At 37.9% G+C, this 21,064-nt stretch overlaps 1 protein-coding gene across 24 annotated transcripts in view; it reads left to right on the top strand.

Moving 5' to 3' along the window:
* The first annotated feature begins 832 nt into the window (after positions 1-832).
* ABI3BP (ABI family member 3 binding protein) overlaps positions 833-21,064 on the top strand; it is a 135,635-nt gene continuing 115,403 nt past the window's right edge. For all 24 annotated transcript variants that reach the window (XM_058800302.1, XM_058800301.1, XM_058800287.1 and 21 more), the window contains exon 1: positions 833-1,004. In XM_058800302.1, the coding sequence (XP_058656285.1) occupies positions 929-1,004 (76 nt within the window). In that variant the 5' untranslated portion in view covers positions 833-928. The remainder of the gene's footprint in view (positions 1,005-21,064) is intronic.

Here is a 21,064-nt window from a genome sequence, read left to right as displayed (position 1 = left end):
TCTCTTTGGAAACTTTTCCAGATACTGAGACTAAATTCTTCCTTTTCTTCTGCTTTACCCTTTCCTTCCCACCTTCTCACTTGTGAGTGGGACCAAATGCTGTGCTTACTTGGCTCATTGTAAACCTGGAATACAACAGCTTTTAATGGAAAAATGGAACAACTTTTCTATCTAAAGTTATGAAACTGGTGAGAAGATCACCCTGGAATGGGAAGTGTTGCTTTATTCCTTTCAATGTGCGTTGTACCCATTAACTCACCAGACACTTATGAAAGGGAAAATTATAAAGTATTTTTAAATTGCCAGCACTAGATACAAGTGAAAAAATGACATTTAGATTTTTCAAGTCCAGTTCTTTTTCTGAATAAATATTTACAATGCCTGTTTATAATGTCATGTCAAATTAAACTAGTATTTATTTTGCCTGGACGAAAGCCACAAGTAGCCTGAATTAACCTTAAGAAAAATGTTGAGATTGCAAAAATACTGAGGTCAATATAGCAAACAGTTCTCTGAGTACTGCAAATGCTGTTTTTGCAGTTTAAGTCCAGCTCTCTTGGATAAAACAGTGAAAATGTCTCTCAGATCAGTTTTCCATTAACAGAAAGTTTGATACTCATAATTTTATTTTCATGAAATATAAGTAATAAAATGGTAATGTGTTACACTTAGTGATGGAAAAGATTTTGTAACAAACTCCAGAAAACTATCACAGGGGGAGGCTGATAATATTTTTTTATGCTAATTCTGGTTTTGCAGTGGGAGTGAATGATGTCATCCTGTCTCCTCCCACTGTGTAAACTCAGCTCGTGTCAAAGTGTTGCTGCCTCTTGTCACAGAGAGAACGGTTCCCTTAAATGCAGCTGCAGTCCTTCTGTGTGGTACCTGTCAGAGCCATTCCCAGTGCGAGGTTGGGTTTGTGACCATCATGTCAAGATTTGTCTGTCTGCTTGTCTGTGGATATATTGCACTAAATCTGGGAAATACTCAGAAATTGCCAAGAGGCAAGTAGCTATGAACGACTTTCTGGGGGTTTGTTTGTTTTTCTGTTGTGGGACTTGGGGGAGTTTTTAAAGTCTGTGTTTTGTTATGGAAATTTGCTTTCAACGTGTTAGAAATGATTAAAGGTAATAGACAAGATGAAAGGAGGTCAGGGAAATGGGCAAATCCCGGTATGACAGCAACCTTAAAGCTCTTGTATAAAATAAGCTCAAAAGTTTTCATGGTATCTTGTGACTGTAATGAGAATTATCATGACAAAGTTACTGTATTTAATGATTTTATAGTGATTTGGACAGCAGTGTGCAGGTCTGTGGTTTAATATCTTAAAGACAATGTGACTTGGAGGCACCCTGTGCTGCTGGTGGAAGATTTCAGTTCCGTCTTTGAAAGAACTTGTATACTCTCCCTTTATCTCTATCCTAACAATTCAGTAGGAATTGACTAGTGTTGGGCAGGTTGCATGCATTTTGAGGGAGAGAAATATGACTGATTAAAATTTATACAAGTAGAAAAAACCCTCCAAACTTGTGTGAATATTTGTTTACCCATTCCTTTCTCCCAGAGTCTGGAAGTACAGTAGATTTGCAAAGCTGGCAGTGATCTCTTCTTCTCCATGGTTATATGACACATGTAACATTGGCATTTTAATAGTATTTTATTGCTTACTGCATGAAGAGCAGTAAGAGCATAAAATTAAAAGAATATTTCTCTATCTGGATGGTAAAACACTTTGTAGTGCCTTGGCATTAAGGCAGCAATTTCACAACTGTTTCTGTGCTGCACGTATTGCTCTCACTTTGTGGCAGTGCTTGCCTGAGTCCACTGTGCTTTGTAATGCATTTCACATCTGCATTCTCCTGCAGCCACCGACTGCAGAAGAACCTGTGATTCAGTTATGAGAGTGTTTATTGACAAATAAGCACTTTGAGGGCTTCCTAGGAGATTCTCTTTCATAGAAGGGAAATCTAAAGGTATTTTGGGGAGTTGAGGTGATTTTTGATCCCCACCCCTCTTTAAGATACTTTCTTTTTCCAGAATTTCATTATTTTTCTTTCTTTCCTATGATGATGTTCTTTTGAAATTATCTTCCTTTTAACCTCGTGTTCTGGAGCCAGTGTGGAGATTTTTTTGCATACTGGTAATAGTAGAACAGTGTGTAGTCTGCAAGTAATAGATATGCAGTTCAAGTCAAGCTAACTCTAAGAATTTAGTTTTGTCAAAAAAGGACTTAAGAGAGGATTATGTTGACCAGACAGGAATCTTGTATGTGTTGCCTAGACTGAGGGAAGGAACTTTTCCAGTGCTTGTCTTTTTAAATGATTTCACTGGCCTTTCTGCTCACTACTGTAGAATAGTGGCTCTAAGTTTATGCTAACTGTGAAATTCAGACAAAGCTTCTAATCCACTGCAAGATTAACTCTGGCATGCATTTTTTCTGTCCTAAAATAACATTGCAGAAGTGAAGTTCTGTTTGCCAAGTGCATAAAACTGCAGGTGGAAACTTCATTTCTTTTCAGTGAAATAACGTTTTTAAGATCCTCCCATTGCAGTCTAATTCTTTTGTTTGTAGCTGCCTCTCCAGTTACTATTTTCAAATAATGCATTGAAAACACAAGTGTATTAGTACTTAGCTGCTATCCAGAAATGTTGAAAGGATTGTCTTCTACAGCACTGTCTTGTTTGATAGGGATTACAGACTTTTTTTTGTAAGCAAAGAGAATGTGTGGATCTTAAAGTGTTTTAAAAATGAAAATATGTACTAGTAATATTCTGTTTTAAGAGGGCTTCTCTGCCTTGCTCTGCAAGCTTAAATTCCAGTGAACTCCTGTGCTCTTTAAGTCCCAAAGCATGTAACTGAGGTTTCAGAGTCACTCTTGCTCTCTGGGGAGCAATGGAATCAAGTTCATAACTTGAAGGAGAGCAATCTGGCAAATTCACTTTCTGGTGGTGCAGGTACTTGTGGGAACAGGTTATCAGAGTAAATCTTGCCCTTCTTACCAGCACTTTGCAATTCTAGTGCTCAAATCTTCTCTCCCAGAGGTGAAACACATTGACCCCATGTCTCATGGACTGGGATTTCCTTGCACTGGTACAAGGTGGAAGGAACATCTTGCCTCCTGCAGCTGCAAAGGAACAGAGCCAGCACAGTGACTTCCAGAGCTGTTTGAGAGACATGTGCAAATGTGCTGGTCAGAGGGCTGGAACACAAATTGCTTCCCTTTTCCCAAAGTGTTTTTGTACTTTCACCTCCATACGTGTGTGTTTTACTAGGATAAAAAAGGAAATATTATTGCTGCTCTCAAAAGTGTTTTTTTATTAATGAATTCTTTCATTGTTTTGACATGAAAGATTAAGGTATTGTTGGAGGAATAATAATGACAAGTGAAGACAATATAATTGGGGAAGGAAGGCTGATGGGTAGTGTGTTCTAGTAAGAAGGCAGTGGTTTTTTTGCACTTATGTTTGTGTTTCGTTTGAGGGATCAGCTGCTAAGAAAATTCTGCAGTGCCTTTGGATGCTGAGTGAGGGATCACAGAACATCAGAGTGAGAGATGGTGGTACCATTACAGATGACATTTCATCCAGTATTTCAGCAGCTATCTGTTTAACTTTGTCTAGCCTCTAAAGTTTTCTTCTAATTAGAATTTTTCTACTTATTTTTCTCATTATGCCATTATGCCAGTGCCACCCAACGTACATGATTCTAAAGTTCAACACTGCTGTGCTTTATTGATGGATGGCAACATGCTCTAATTTTTATGGTTCTGCATAACAGAAAAGTTCCATTCTTAAAGAGCTCAGTATTGTGTCTCTAGACAGGAATTAAGTACAGACAAAAAGACTTCTCTTTAGAGAATGAGTTGGTAAGCAGATCATCCCAGATCTGAGACAGAGATGAGAAAACAAAGCCACAGAATCCAGAACAAACAAGTTACAGGATGTAATCCCCGAGATTGTACTGCCCTATAAACCGTGTTTCATTGTCATCTTTCCAGTTGGAGCTGATACAATTGTTGAAGGAACAACTGAAGAATAAGTTTTTAGTGTTTGGTAAAACAGGATTTCATGTTTTTGATTTTGTCACTTGACTTTCCAGTTACAGCACAGAGGCACATGGAAATGTGGTTTTTCACTAGAATCTTTGTTTGTGATAGCTTTGTCTATCTTCAGGTTCTGTTTTACTTTGTTAGAGCTGAAAAGAATTTGGGGTTGATCCCTTCTTATAAAATTTCAGTTTTAGGAAGTTATTTACGAAAAGAGTCTCAATGTTTTTTCTGTTTTTTTTTTCAGGGGATTTTTTGACATATTTCTGACCACTGTGGTTTTCCTACTATTTGAATTAGTCATCAGGTACAGTGGAATTCAGGTCCATCCTGGTTCTACTTTCCAGGACTCAGACCTATCCTACTGTGCTGTCTAGGAAGGACTCAGGAAACCCTAATTTGGCTTTCTCCTGGTTGCTGTCTTCTTAGGGAAAGAGAATATGGACTTGGCATGTCTTAGGGGACCATGTGAAAAAGCCTGATTTACAAACTCGTGTAGGGAAAACCAGATCCAAAACTTCCTTGTATCTACAGTTGTCAGCAGTGGGGTTAAGTGGGAAAAAGAATTGTTTTGCACTGAGGATTTGTTTCTTTGTTTGGAATCCTGAATACGTTTGGTCTGATATTGTAGATAGCTACTAGCTAATATTTGTACTTAAGGTAATTATAACTGACATGCCTTTTAGAGTGAATGCTTTATTTACAGTAGACTCCCAAACTTTGACATTTGAGAAAAGGAGGAGACTAATTTTATTCCTAGCTAAGTTTGCTGGCTGTGCTATGTTACGTAATGCATCTTACTAAGCTGAGCATGTGTTTTCATTTACTAGTGTCAAATAGTTAAAACAATGTGGAGTTATTGCAATGTATCACAGTTATTATATTGCAACAGCCAAACTTTAAACTTTTGTGCTGCCCCCTCTCCCTTCCTGCCTTTGGTAGCAGTAGGGTGGCAGGGCAAAAACTGTAAGACAGGGAAAAGTCTCCTGGAAGTTGTGGCTTTTGAGCATGCAATGAAGCTGGCGTATCAAAATATCACAAAAGGATTGAAATGACGAGTGGTTTATAGGTTACTGTCCCCATGGTTTATAAAACATCTTTCTGGGAACTATTTTTCAAAATGCACAATGCATTAACCTTTTAAAAAATGTTCTTGAGAAGAAGAGCCAGTTTGAACCAAATTATTCAACTTCATTTTTTGTTGTGTCTGGAAAAAGAAGTGCAAAATTAATTTGGGGTTTTTGTGAAATATTTTTCTTATGTTTAATGACACATAAGTGACAAGTCCAACAGGAAATTTAAAAGGTATCCTTTATCTGGTGTCAGAGAGTGAGACAAGGGTTTTCAGTCACTAGGTATGTCGTGGCAAATTTGGCTGATTCTTGCTGAGAGTGAAAACAGCCCATAAGAATGTAACAATTATAGCAGTTCATTTAATCAAAGTTATCTTATCACGCAGACAGTTGTGTCCTAGGCTTGCACATAAACATATCAAAAGCCAGTACTGAGTGTCAGGCTTCTGAGTTCAAAGATAATCTGTAGTACCAGAATTCCATTTTTGTATTGGCACATGCAGTGGTGCAACATTGTGATGATACATATGGGTGGATTCTGCCAGAATTAAATTCCACTGCATGTGAATGCCTCCAAAATGATCTCACTGCTGGGTAATCTATATAACCTTCCACCTCTGCATTTTAATTTTCGTTTTCCCAAGTATCTCTTTTCAAACCTTATTTTTCAGCTCTCCTTCATATAATCTTTGACTCTAGCTGTTCCAGAAGGACAAGCTACATAATTCACTTGAGGGGAGAGCTTTAGGCTAAATCCTGCTGCTGCTGTGGGGCCAGACCTACTGTTTATGGATGGTACAGTCTGTGTATCTGTTGACTGATAATACAGTGAATGGACAATGGGTTTGAGCCTTCTTGGACCTTTTGGGCTCACCAGGTGTGCACTGCATATGGCAACAAAAACCTCTGCCCGCTCCAGGGGGAAAAGATGGCTAGCAGTGACCTGCCATAGTCAGAACTGTTCATGCAGCTCCTAGAGGATTTATTTTCCTTGGGGGAATTCAAGTGCAGACTTGAAATTGTTTGTGAGCAAGACAGATTTGTTGCTGTGGAACAGCATTCTTGACTGCTGCCTTTTACAGAAGACAGTTGGAGTCCTCCTCACTGGCATGGTGGATAATGGTGAGACCAGAAGCAGGTATTTGTGCTCTGGACAGCCTGCAGCCTAAAACAGGTGCCATTAAGCATAACAGCCCAGTCTGCAATGTCTTCCCAAGTGAAAAGGGCAGCTGGAAACAGGCCAAATCCTATTCACACTTGCTTGGCAGGCCTTAGTTCAAATGGTCTTAGTTAAAATTGCTTTTTCTACAATACAGGATAACATGTATGTAATGCTAGTTTGCATTGTGAGATACGTATTTGCCTTTTTGGGCTGTGAGATGGTGCTTGTGAAGATGGCTACTGGCAGCATCATGAATGAAACCAGTGCGTGGGCAGGGCCTGGGCCAACTTTTCCTGTACTGCCATCCCTCAAAACAAAACAATGATGTGCCATTTTACTCTGGCTACATCAATTCTAAACCTCCTCATTTGAGCAAACTAGAGTGTGTCATATCAAGGGGAAGAAAAAACAGCTCAAGTTTTGAACCCATAAATGAATTTCTACTGTTCATGAAGTCGTGATTGTAGTTATGGTCACCAGAACTGAATGCTTTTGCACTCACTGCTTCACCAAAGTGATGTGATCAGAGTGTGCAGGTATCCAGGCAAGGTTGTGGAAGGATGGTTGCATTAAGAATATCAACACAGTCTTCACCCATTCAGAGCTGCTGAATAAAATGCTGGTGAAGAGTTGAGGCTCTAGCTACGAAGATTCTAGACCTAAGGGCAGGGAGTAGGGAATGCTCTTCTATGAGAGGAAAACTACTTTCTTCCCGGTCTGGAGAGGAGTTTTACTGCATTTCTTCAGAGGTTGGTAGACAAAATATAACCTGTGTTCTCTAAAATGCTTTGGAGTTGTTGCTGAGGTCCATCACTTTGCAAGAATTTAGTATTATTTACAGCATCTTCTGGAAGAAAAATAAATGAGGCAAGTGAATCCATAAATTATTTTTAGACTAATTGTAGCCATGGCTCTTATATTAATACTGTTTACCTTGAACAAACATGTCATTAGGGCTCCATGTGAATAAATCCACTTTGATAAAACCCAACTTATGACATGCATAAACCTCTGTGTGTGATTTGATTTTTATTTATTTTGTGTGTGTATGGGGTATGCTAACACTAGGGTGTCACTGCATGTACTTAAAAAGAAATTGTAATTCTATACTCTTTCTCAAGCTGAAGAGTAGATAGAATAGGCAAAATAGAATCTCAAAGTATGAGGGAATTATTTTTTAGGGCTATTCCAGAATTTAATATGGTTCTAAGGTTTTGCATTATTCTTAAAAATCTGCTCAGGAATAGCATGATTAAATAGAGTGGGAAAAGATTCTTTCCAATCACCTGCAATTGTGGCATTAGTTTATGAATCTATAAATGGCCACAGAATGCTTGATATGAGTTTACATAATTAATACTTTGGGAACCTGGCCAATTTTAAAGGACTGAGAGTGTATGTGGGATAACATTATTTTTAAACTCACATTTGGAAAAGACTTTTCTTCTTTTGTCAGCTGCTTGCAATATCTGCCTTATATTAATTATTCACTTTCATTTTTCTTTCTGTGATGGAAATGTCTGGAGTAATTTTAGAACACATAAAATTGTGGTTGGTTCAAAAATACACATATGTGTACTTGAAATGTCCCAGAAGATAGTTTTCTGACTCCGAAGTTAAAACATTTTCTGGCAATTTAGATTACCTCATTAGCACGGTTCAAGCCTATACATGAACAAGAAAAATGCACACTGAGAAAATGACAAGACTTTCAGACTTTATCACTTGTCACTGTTCTTTTGAAAGCTCAGTGTCAGTACAACATGAACAAACACACTGAAAACAAAGGCAGGGGTGCAATAGTCTGAAAGTTGATAAGAAATTGAGCTTTGAGATAGAAATAATAGAAATAAAACTGCTGTGTGACCTGAACGTTTTGGCAGAGTTCCATTCTGTGGCTCATACAAACCCTGAAGTAGTTGGATTAAATGGCAGGGCAGAGTTTTTATTTATAGCACAGTGTGCAGCTTGCTTCACAGTCAGGGAAGTGGCTGCAGTCAGGCTCAAGAGCCATTAATTCCCTTGGTTTGATGGAGAGCTGACTCAGGTAAAAGTGGTGAGGTTTCATATTCAGCTTGAATCAACAGGTCTCCTTCTTCTGTCATAAAGCTAATTAAGAGACATTTACTGTGTGAACATGTCTGTGAAATTGCTCCACAGTGACAGCTCATCATTTGCTACCTTACAGATGAGCACTAGCTTTTAGCTATGATCTGACAAGCACCAATAGTGCATCCCTTCAGCAATCCTTCCTTCTCTTGGTTGAGTTACAAGGAGCACAAGAACTGGCAATTCTAATAGAAATGTCTTCTTGCTTGTGTTGGTTATGTAACTCAGTTGCTGTTATGGAGTAGGAGGTAATTTATGTCCTTTGTGAATCAAGCCTGTATAAACATAAGATTTTTTTTTTCCCAGAAGATTAAAATGCTAATTATGCAATTAATTTTAGCTGAAGAACTTGTTTTGAATTGTTGGCAGATTTGGGGATTTTTACTCCTAACAGAAAATCTGTGCTCACCTTGCACACAAGTAACCAAGTCATGAGTGTGATTTCACACAGACTCTCTGGTACACTAAGGCATACCCGTGCACACACAAATGCAGTGTGAGATCTTGCTCATTTGATTTTGGTAAATGCATTTCATAAAAAATTGCCTTTTTAAATGTTTCACACTTTGATCAATCCCCTGTACTCTCACAATTTTGGTAACCTGATCAAATGGCAGTTGATAAAAGCATTAGTATGTTGTTAATGTACAGCCATGAATTCTTAGAAAGCAGCTTCTCAGTAATGTAGCAGATGTTTGTGTTCCCTTTCCACTCAGAAATACTTACAGCAACTAGCAAGGGAGATGATATGCTATTATTATACTTATTTGAAGGCAATGTGAGGTTGCTCATAGTATTAAGGATAAGAAAAGTTGCATATAGGGAATAGATAATATAGGGAATAGATAATCTCATTTATGCCCTGTTGAAACTTTGGGCATTGTGAATAATTTTTTCTGTGACGTGGCCCTTCTAATTTTTTTTCAAATAATTTGTTTTTGCAGTATTAAAACACTTGTCAAAAACACTGGCACAGGGAATACATCTTATGTGAAGATTCTGAAGTTGTGAAGCATTATTTATGTGCTTAATACACTCTTAAGTGAGAGAGCATTCCTTGGGAATTAATGTAATCTACTGCACACTGGGTTACAAGATCAGTAATGAGAGAGACATAGCTTCCTACATACCATAAATTCTCCATGAGCATTTGGATAAATGCCTGAGAGAAGTACAAGTAAAAGTGCAAAGTCAGGCCTACAAGGATTGCTTAGCTGATGGTGTGCATAGATGTACATGCCCCTATCCCACCCCAAAGTTTTCAAAAGCCTGCCTTTTGTGTAGCTGATAGTGTTCTTCATTGGCATTTTTCTTTCAATGAAACACCAGCTGGAGAATTTATTTTAAAAAATAATATAGGCATAGGAAGATAGCTTGGGAAGAGAGATTACTTCCTGCAGCTTTCTTTGATCTCTGTAGAAAAAAGGCAATATGGTGAAAATAGAGCAGGTGATGTAACAGATAAAGAATTTGGAAATATAGTCAGAGAGCATGAACTTTATGCCATGTCCTGGGTAGGAAGGGAAATATGTGGGAGAAAAGATGAAACACCTTCATTATAAAAATAAAAAAAACTATTTGTCTTATCTTAGCACTCCATTAATCATAGACATAGCTTTTATTTTATGTCTGGTACATTTACTAGGATTGGTGTCCATTATTGTCTATTTGATTTAGTGGATAGCAGATTTAGTGGAACAATTTACTTCATATTTTAGTTTTCTTAAGATAAGTTAACAATGCCTCTGCTTCACAGTGTGTTCATAAAGCTGAAAAAGAATTTCTGTCAAATTTAGGAATTCTAAACATATGATGTATTTATTAGTACTTTTTAAATTAAAGATGTAATTCGTTGCTTCTTTTCTCCAGATGTGTTTGAACTGTAGGATCTTTCCTTTGATATCTGCAAACTCAAAATGTGGAAGAATATAGAAGAAGATTAAAAGGATCACCTCTGATTTTTCCTAATCTGTTGGGGTTTTTGTTGGGTTTATTTTAAAGTAGTAGTAAAAAGCCAGGTCATCAGTCCTGAGATCTGTCTCATCTAATGGTGCAAGATAAGATATATTTTCCAGCTGGGAAAACTATTTGCAGTTGGAATCAATCCTTATAGGATTGGCTGCATCCAGCAAGTGTCACAGACATGTGTGAGAACGTTCAGTTTGGAGACCAGGAACATAAGTGAAACCACTTTATTTTGACTGCTCTTTTGGAAACATAGGGCAATTTTTTAAATTTACATTTCGTTTGTTTGTTTGTGTCTACAGCTTTCTAAACCAAAGGAAAGTAACTGGCTGAAAGCTTTTTTGACTCCATTGACTAGCCCAATCAATAGAATTTAATATTTCAGTACTGCTTTTGTTACTGACAGAGTTTTCTTACTCTTTCTGAGTTTAGCATTTGATATACAACACTGCCCAGGAATTCTTATGTGTGCTTCAGATATTTAATTGCTTTATCATCTGTCTGCTTTTTAAAAGTGGGGAATTTATTCCAAAGTTAACACAGAATATTGCAAACACCTTTGCCAAGTGCCATTCGGAGCTGTTAATCCTTGCTCTATTTGAAGTCCTGGGTGTTGGGTGTTATTTGGAGCAGAGAACACAGGTATTTTGGGTGATCATGTGTGGGTTGCAATGCTGGAAGTGGAAAACAATTGTGACTTCAGAAAAAGGATAATCCCATTCCATTTCCATATTTTTGCATATTATTTTAAAGATTCTTGCTTCAATTATACCCAGCATAGTGGGGGGACTTATAAACAGAATATCACCTATTTCTGAATGGGCGTCAGCATCTAATTTTCCTTCAATTCCTAAGCAGGTCATTATGGACAACTCATCTGCTTCTATTCTTTTCCACAACCCAAGTTCTTTCCCCAGTGTACACAAAGCACAAAACATTCTCCCTCACTGAAGTGAGAATAGGAATTACACTGGATGTTGCTCAAGAACCAGAAAGAGCTTCTTAAGCAATATCAAAGAGGTATCAAAAGGGACTTGGACTTTTAAGCACTGACTGCAATTCTTTGAGCCCAGTTTTCCATCTCCCCTGTAATGTAGGCATTTCTGCATTTGTCCAGTCTGACAGGAAGGATACCTGTGGAAATTGTGCCAAAGTTGAAGTAAATGATGTTCACCCCTTTCCCATTGTTTGCAAAGCCAGGAATAACATTACAGAAGGCAGCAAGCTTTGCCAGACAGCCTGGCCTTGGTAAATTTGCTCTGGCTGTTTCAAATCACCTTCTTGTTTATCATGTGCATAGGTGGGACTGTTCCTGGTGACTGAGCCTAGGGACAACAGCTTGCAGTTTCCTGGATGCTCTTTCTTGCCTTTACTCAATCGATTGCACAGAGATATTTTTCTCTTCTCCATAATAAATAAATCTTACTTCTCCCTGGCAGTTCTCTTATGCCTATATATCTAGTGAAGAGACCATGCCTTATTGGATTTTCATTTTCTATGTCTTAGAGACAGGAAGTAGGATACTGGGATTCGTGCAGGACACTGAGGAGGGCAGCCCTCCTTGATGCTTTATGGTATATACTTAGATGTGCAGAGCAAAAGCAGTAACTATTGGAAAAAGAGCATTTTTTGCAAGGAAACTTAGGACTGAAATGGACTTCCTGAACTTATTTTGACCACTTCATTCTTATTCTCAAGACCATTTGTTCCAGAGTGTATCTCCCTGTATCAGTTTTCCAGGTATATTCCTTGCTGCAGTTTGTCTCTTCTCTTCACAAATATGGAGCAGAAGTAATTTATGCTGCTTTTCCTCAGGGCTTTGTTTGTTTGCCGTGTGTATTTGGATACTGTTTTCATATCTGTCTATGTACTTTTCCTCCAAGCTCAATGACTCCTATTTTCTCAGGCTTCTTTCCTGGGTAATATACTCTGTACCTCTAGTCATTGAATTTGATTTTTTTCCTGAATTTATCAAGATGATCTGTTTTGCATTGCTTATCTAGTGGATGACAAACTATGTATTTATCCATTAGTGATAAGAGACCTTTTTAGAAGTAAGAACTAACATAAAAGGACTGGGATCCATTTCTTCAGATTTCAAATAGAGAAGGCAACAATTTTGAAACATACCTAGACATGTTGGGGATTCTGAGACTCATAGATTAATTTACAACTGAAGGGTTGGAAGTACGTCTTGGTTTCAAATTTATTCTGTTGCTACAGCTTGTAAATCCTCCTAGTTGTCTAAATACTACTATCTTTAAGCAGGTTTGTCCCTAAAAAATAACCATGTGCTTAATCAGAGAAGGAGGTAAAACAAAGTTAGCTTTAAAATCATCTAACCCCATGTTACCGAATACTCAGCTAAAGACTTGCTCCTTCATTTGCTTGGATTCTGGCAAATAAGGTAATACTTATCACAGAAGAGGATTTCAGTGTACGACTACCTATTTTGTTCTATTAATGCAGATAAACCTGCACATTTCAATTTATTACTGCTTGAAGTTTTTTAACTGTTGATTTGGAGCTGCCTTATTGTAACACAGTAGAATTTATACTTTCTGGCTGTTGGTTATTTTGATATTCTTCTTTTGAATGATTCCTCCCAAAGTGTTTCAAAAGATCCCCTGATGAATAGTCACAGAGTGGAAAAAAAATTAAGTATTATGATGTAATAAATGGTGATGACATGTAAGGAATAGACTCCAAATTGGCTGTTGGAAATGAGTCCCTCACTACAACCTGGGTACACAGTAACTCATAAAGTAGATTATCTGTGCACTCAGTGATAAACACTACATCCTGGATTGTCAGGTGTAGTGTCCTCACCCTTCTCACAGAACCAAAGATGGCTGCAGTTCCAGACTGTTTTTATTAGGCCTTCAATTTTCGACTCTTTACAAATCTTTGTAAATTGGAGGTGCTGAAGGAAGTGGAGGTGCCAAACAGTGCCTGGCACTGAGCAGGTAATGGCAGTGATAATGAGCACAGTCATGGGAGACTTCCTGCATTCAGGTCTGTGGTCTTTAATACCAATTGCTTCAATACATTTGAAGTTTATGGGCAGAGCCAGTCCAACAGCATCAGAATTCTTCACCTGCTCAAGTTCTTAGTATTTTGTTGAACTTTTCCTATTGAGGAGAGGCTGTTAAAGAAAGTCCCTGATTTTATTCAACTGATCAACTCTAAAGTATGACCACCTTGTATGAGGCCAGGTCCAAAGACCACATTTCTTTTTTGGTGTTTCCATCGGCTTTTTAAAGGCTTAAAAAAGGGATTTAGCCCTAGAAAATTTGTGAGACTCTCCATGCTCTGCACAGTCTTCTGCTTGCCTTTACTGAATATATTTCAGCAGAATCTGTCAGGTTCTTTGGCCAGGACACAGTTTTCTCCATAGCCCAGCCTGGGTGGAGTTGCCTTGGACTTGTTTCCTTGGACAGGAGAAGGAGCCAGGATTGGAAAGACAGCTCTTCTGGGCAAGATGCAGTCACTGTCTCATCAGCTCTGTCCAGGTGAAATTACATCCTGAAAAATACATACCAGGCCAGTCTGGAAAAAGCAACAACAAATAATGAGCTTTGAGAGAAAAGCCAGGGGAATAAGGCCCTGGATAACCTAAAGACATCAGATCAAAATTAAGATTTATCCTAATACAAATAAGTGATCCATAATCTAAATTGAAATAAGAATTTCAAGTTTCTTTATTAACAAGTAGTTTTTGTCTTGTCCTTTTAAATTTGTACACTGGTTTTTCTTTAGAAGTTATCTATCAAAAATTATTCAGCTTGAAGGAGTTTCAAAGGGCATTATGCATTGAAAATAATGAATAGGCTTGATTTTGTCCCTATCTTTCAAAAATGTTGAAATGTTCAATGTTGAATTTTATAAATTTTTACCATCAAACACCAAACTAAGTTTACTAACTGGACACATAAAGGAGCTGAATTTTCTGAGGTTCAAAATAAAAATGAAACAGAATCCCACAAGAGGAGCCAGGGTCAGGTTCTTTTAAATCATACCAAAGAAGTTTTCAGAGGTCTAACTCCTCTTCCCTTTTCTAGAGGTGCAGGCTTGGTTATTTTCAAACAACAGTTTTCTTCCTTGTTTTCAGTTTTGTTTTGTATTTTAATAAGTGATGGAAAATGACCTGCAGAATGGAAGATGGAATTGGGGGTTGGACCACTGAAATGGGATCCCAAGGTTAAATCCAGACTGTTTTCAGCTTTTCATCCTGAAAATAAGGACAATTACTTTACTAAGTCAACTAAGAAGTAACTTTAAACCAGCATGTTTAAGGAGCCTTGTGAAGGAGATAAAGATGGAAGTGGAACTTCAGTGAAGTTCTTGAATGACCTGAAAACTGGTGAAACAGATGGCAACATTTGAGCAATGAATTTCCTATGTACAATTGTTTCTGTACCTGGAATAGAAGCTGGAATTGCTAATACATCTTTACCTCTGCATTGACCTAACTGGTCCTAAAATACTAATGAATACAGCTTATTCACACAGTTCTGAACTGTAATAACCACTGGAGAGGGAGTGGCAAAATAAGTTTTAAAACCTTGTAATTTTGTAATATAAATGCTCTAACAATTCTCCTTCAGAAGTATATGTTTAGTTTATAACATTAAAGAGCAGCATATTTTTGATTAGCATTAATAAATCTAAATATGCATAGCAACTGGAGGGAAAGGTGTGAGTAACCTTGGAATAGAGCTGTGAGAAAGGATGCAGGAAGGGATGGGGCTATGAGGACCCTGGGCCCTCACAGGGCATCTCTTCCTTTTGGGTCACTACCTTCAGCTGAACACCAATATTGAGGAGTTTCCCTACTGCATATTTCAGCTACTCCTGAAATTCCTATTCATTTATTAGTGAATTTCTTCAGTATGAAATTAATTTAGTAGTGAATTTCTCTATAATTTAAATTACTAAAATGCCCCCAGATATGAAAGAAATATGGAAGGAATTACAGTTTATGCTATTTTATTTGCTGTGTGCATTCTGTTAAGAATGTTGATACATCTAAGAAAAGTTGCCCTCTTTGAAATGAAAGTAGTTCACTTCAGGTGGAAGTTGAGAGCTCAAGGGTTAGGTTTTTGTAGATAGACATGTTTGTTTTGTACTGCTGCATGTTGACAGCTAATTCTTCTGAAGCAATGTTAGACTTGTGTAGGCATAATAATACTTTGAAAAAAATGATTGGGGAACTTCATTTGCAAATGACAAAACTACATGCAAGGCTGTTAGCTCACCCTCCCCTAAAAAGGTATTCTTGGTTGCCCTCTTCATATGGTACCTACTTTAATCATTCAGAGTATTTGTGAATGTGAATTTCATGCTAGGAACCTTAGTGTTTGATGTAATCTCTTATGAGAAAGGATCCTCAGCTATCTTATTGGAGAGTACAAAGATTTTCTGCAGAAGTGCAGAGTAATTTGGCAAGAGGCGCTGGGCACAAACTGGAATACGGGAAATTCCAGTTAGATATTAGGACTTTTCTTTTAAACAGAAGTATGCTAAGCACTGAAACAGATTACCCCAGAGATGTTAAGGAATCTGTGTCCTCAGAGGTGTTCAAGACTCAGCTGGATGTGGCCCTGAGCAGCTTGAGGCTTTGAGCAGGGAGTTGAACTAGATGACTTAGAGAAGTTCCTTCCACCCAAAGTTATTCCATTATTCTGTGCTTGTGGCTGCTTTAGAAGTGTCTTGTTTATTGTAGTACATAGAAACAGAACTATTTTTAAATGTTTCCCATTTTAAGATATATTTGGGTTGCAGCCAAACAACCAATATTTCTCCATGTTTGGCAGCCAAAATAAATACAAAAATATAAAAGAGCAGAAAAGAAAAGTTTCATAGTTTTAGATTATCATTGAAAACTTGCCTGGTGGTACTATGACACCAGATTTGGAAAAATCAAAGCACTGCTGTGAATGATTTGGATAAATGAGGTAGTGCTCACAAATAGATGGTGGTAATATATTTTCATAAGGCACACTTCATCTGTCTAGCACTCTGGGAGGCAGTGCTGGGTCTTGCCTTCATGCCCCTTAAAATCTTTGAAATAGTGGAAAATAAACACTTCCAATGTAAGGCAAAAGGAATTCTGGCAACAAAGCCAAATTTGGTGTAATACACTACAGCTGTATTCACCCTCTAGTTCTGTAGGGCAGAGTTCAAGGATCCTCACTCTATGGATAAAACAAAAAATAGGACTGTATTTGGTCACAAGAGAACCATGCACACCTAAAGCACACAGCAGAATCCTGATGTGAGTGAGAGGAACACCTAAACTTTTAAAAGTTTCAATATATTCTTGCCTTTGTTTCCTGTTGCCTATGCATTCCAACTAGCCAAACTATGGTGCTCCCAGCTGGATTCTTTGAGCCATTGGTAGCTATTTTCTTCTTTCTGAAGAGCTGGTGGTGGCTGGTCCTCTGATGATGCAGCTGATTCATTATTAAGCTGTTTTACATTCCCTCCTAGTACAGGCAGGCTCCTTTTCTCAGAGTGAATCCAACACTCCAAGTGCTCTGATGCACTTAATGTTGTGCTTTTACTTCAGATGTGCTTTGCACAGTTTCTCCTGCTGATCTTGGCCATCAGCTGACTTTTGTTGAAGAGAATACTTGCAGATCAGTGTGGAATTTCTGTTGGCAAGCATGGGGGGAAAGATTGTGTTTCGGAGGCAGCCATAGATCTCAGAATCTTCCATTTGGAAATGGGCTCAATGTAAAAGAATTGCATTACAAATGCAAATTCTTAAGACCAGGATTTCACTAATAAATGCCAAAACCTGACACAAATGAATGAAATTAGACAGCATCTAGTTTATCATTTGAGTCTTTCAGCAGGGAAAAAAAGGTCTCCCGGATTCCTAAGACAAAAAAAAAATTCTCAAAATCAAATAGATTCTTATCATAGTATCATAAGAATTAAGATCCTATGATTTCCCTTGTCTATTCAATCATATTTAATGAATCTTTATCTGAGTGATGATTAAAAGAGACATATTACTCAGAATGGGAATGCTTTCCTGGTTAATTGTTCAAAACACTGTGAGATCAGCACAAGTGAAATCTATATTGCTAATATGCTGACTGGGGCAGTCCCCATTTACCAAGATAATTTATAAATAATTTATATCTGCCTTGTTCCAGGCTGGCCCTCTCTTGATTAGACTGGCAGTGTCTGTGCAGCAAGTAGGATTGAGCTCTCCTTGTCCTTGGTTGCTCCACTCTGTACACTTCCAGAAACTGTCATTTATTCTTTTACCAGTTAATATTCATCCCTCACTCTCCCTGATTCTGGAATGCACACAGCCCACGAATAGGAATGGGGTTTAGTCATATGAAGTGTGGCATCTGTGTTGTTGCTTTAGCAGTTATTTTCCCTGAAAAACATGTGGCCAACTTAAAGTGAAGAAGGAGATTTGTCTGCTTGCTCTTCACTGCTCTTTGGGTCCGGTTTTAGGAAAGACAGGTCCTCCTTGCTTAACCTGATCTCCTCTTATGGCAGGGTCACACACTTACCGGATGAGAAAAAGGTTGTGGATATTGTGGATATCTTCACCAGGCCAAATGCTGCACCTGTCTCATGACAACCCAAAGCTGCCTGGTCAGAAAGGACTTGGGTATGCTGGTCACCAGCAGCTGAGCACGAGTCAGGGGGTACCCAGGTGGCCAAGAGCCCAGTGGAAGCCCATTTATCAGCAACAGTTTGCCAAGCAGAACCAGGGAAGTGGTCACCCCCCTGCACTTGGCACTGGTAGGGCTGCACTCTAAATTCTATATTGAGTTTTGAGTCCCTCTCTACAAGAAAGATGTTGAGGAGCTGAAGCATGTCCACAGAAGGGTCACAAAGCTGCTGAAGGGACTGGAGCAAAAGTCTTATGAGGAGGCATTGAGGGAGCTGGAGAAAAGGAGGTTTGGGGGGACCTCATCTCTCTCTCTACAAATCCCTGAAAGGAGGGTGTGGGGGCCAGGTCGGGGTCAGCCTCTTCTCCCAAGTAACAAGTGACAGGACAAGGGCAAATGGCCTCAAGTTGTGCCGGGGGAGCTTTAAGTTGGGTACTAGGAAAAATATCTTCACCAAAACATGAAACATTGGCACAGACTGATGATGTTTGAGGCACGATCCTGGGAGGTATTTGAAGGTTGTGTAGATGTGGTGCTTGGGGACATGGTTTAGTGGTGGACTTCACAGTGCTGGGTTTATGGTTGAACTTGATGATCTTGATGGTCTTTTCCAACCTAAATAATTTTGTCTTTTTTTTGTTTTTTCTAAAGTCTGCAATACTTTTTGCCATCGCTGTACTTAAAAGTAAATTAGCAGAAAATGACCTACCCTATCAAGACAGGGTGGTGAGGACAAGGATTTATTTTTTAAATTTCAAGTGCATCTCCTTCTTTCCTGCTCTATTTTCCTTTTTAAAATAAATATATATATTATTCCTGTTTATTTTCTTCTAGAACTGTCTTTGATTTTAAAAGCTCTCATGGTGGTTTTGATATGCTAGCTATAAAAAAGAGGTCTAAAAGGTATTATCTCAAAGCTAGTACTGTTTTAGGATCCCATTTGAACTTTCTAATTGCAGAAACCTCACTGAGTTTTAAGGCTTTAACAAAATCAAGACTCTTTGTCACTAATTGACTGCTTATGAATAAACAACGGTATCCATCTATCTGAAGTCAGACCCAGTTGAATAAAATCTTGATACAGAATTAAGTCTTCAAATTGATGTAAAGTACAACAGAGATACATAGATACAATTGTGGGGAGAAATGGTTTAAATTGTTGTAAATTTAAAATTAAATAGATGTTCTCTAACTTTTTTTAATAAATTCAGGTCTAAGGCTGATTAAGAAATTTATTATGGAACTCAAATTACCATATTTGAATTAAGTTCTGTAAGTCTTCTTTTATCCTTAGGCATGAATACTCAATAGTGAGCAGGAGACCATCATTTCAATGATGCTTAATGGGTTTTGAAGAATCCATAATTTAAACAGATGTAGCTCACTGTCAGTCAGAGATAAAAATCCTAAACTTTGTTACCAGTTTTTACTAAGTGTCTTTATGAAGCCTGTTTGGGGTACTTGAAGTGTGTTGTGTTTTCTTCCTGGTTTGTGCTGTCTGGAGCCCTGTCAATATTCAGAGTTGCCCATCCTCAGCAGTCTGGTGTACTGAAAATAAACGAGCTAGGATGTCACAGAGATTAGAAGCCACTGCCACCCTTTTCCCTGTGAAGGTATTGCTCTGCTGAAAATGCCAGAGAACTGAATTTTCTAGAAGCCTTGCAGTCTTCTGGAACCTGGCAGAGTTGCCTTTGGAAAACTGTGACAGTTTCCTGGCTGAATGATTTTTCTTGATCAGTCTTTAGATAAAGGAAGGGAGGCAGATGTTTTCCATCAATTTTACTTGTACGCTTCTTTCTGTAAAGGGAAGAGGCATAAAGTGTTGGCTTTTGGCTTTACATTCTGTGTGCAGACAACTGCAGATGCTCAAATCATCTACTAAAACAAAGTGAGGGTTTTGGTCACTTGGCAACTCTAGTCATTAGAATTTCTCTAAAAAAAGCAGGGTATGTTGGGGTGATACCAGAGAATCAATATGTGCTTGTCTAGAGTAAGTTGAATATCAGTCTGCAATTACAATTATTGAGAAATAAGAGAAAGAGAGAGAAAGGGAAAGAAGGAAAGAAAGAAAAAGTTTAGTATCGTTCTATCCTATTATGCAATGATATATGATTTATCATTTATCTCAATATATCATTCAATGATATATTATTTAACATTTATCTTATAGGTGTTCTTCAGGATTTAGTTCCCAAAGCAAAATGATTATCTGAGAAATTCTGGTTTTTCCTGATAAGTTCATTTCAACCCTCATGTTTGAACAGATGCCTGAAAATCTGCTGGGGATAAAAATGTATATTTTGAGAATGAGAAGAGAAATAACAACAGAAAATGTACTAGCCCAGTACTGGTGTTGTAAGTTTGGGGGAAAGCCAGCAATTCAACAGTTCTGAAAATATGATAGGCCTAACAGTAACAAGGGAGTACTAAAATTGTACATACCAAGGAAGGAAAAGGGAAAAGCCAGTCCTCCCTTACCCCGGCAAGAGAAAGCCAAAACACCAACTTGTAGCCTAAAAAGTTATTTATTCTATTGTGAAGTCATTCTCTGTTGCTAGAAGTTAAATTTTTACAGATGGATATACAAGATGTTTCTTACTTTATGTGCTGTTCCCCTGGAAAGCATAAAAATGAATGTTTAAAAAGAGTTTCTTCGTAGTTTTGAGTAAAGTAGTTATGTTAGTTAGGTGTCCTGGTATAATTCCAAATACAAAATTACATTTCCAGCCCAACATAGCAGGAAAATTTTAGAAGATTTATTTGGATCTAGTTGCTGTTTATCCACTAACATAATTTTTGAGTGTGATTAACTGATTAACTTAGTTTTAAAACTTCATGTTTTCTACTAATAAGCAAAAAAAAAAATCAAACAAAAAACTTGGACATTTAACTCCTGTGGGTCTTACATATGGCTAATACTGCTATAACTCTTGCATTTAAAGGAAAAAATACTTGCATTTTTTCCACTTACTTCATGCATGGTTTTACTACTGCAATTGTAGATGTTAAAGCAAATGATAATGCTGAACTAGTGGAAAAACAGTCATGTTGGCAACCACTCTTATA

This window comes from Ammospiza caudacuta, chromosome 2 (assembly GCF_027887145.1).
Source record: "Ammospiza caudacuta isolate bAmmCau1 chromosome 2, bAmmCau1.pri, whole genome shotgun sequence".
In the NCBI taxonomy this organism is placed as follows: domain Eukaryota; kingdom Metazoa; phylum Chordata; class Aves; order Passeriformes; family Passerellidae; genus Ammospiza; species Ammospiza caudacuta.
The sequence above is the reverse complement of the archived record's forward strand: the minus strand, read 5'-3'. Positions and strand labels throughout refer to the sequence as shown.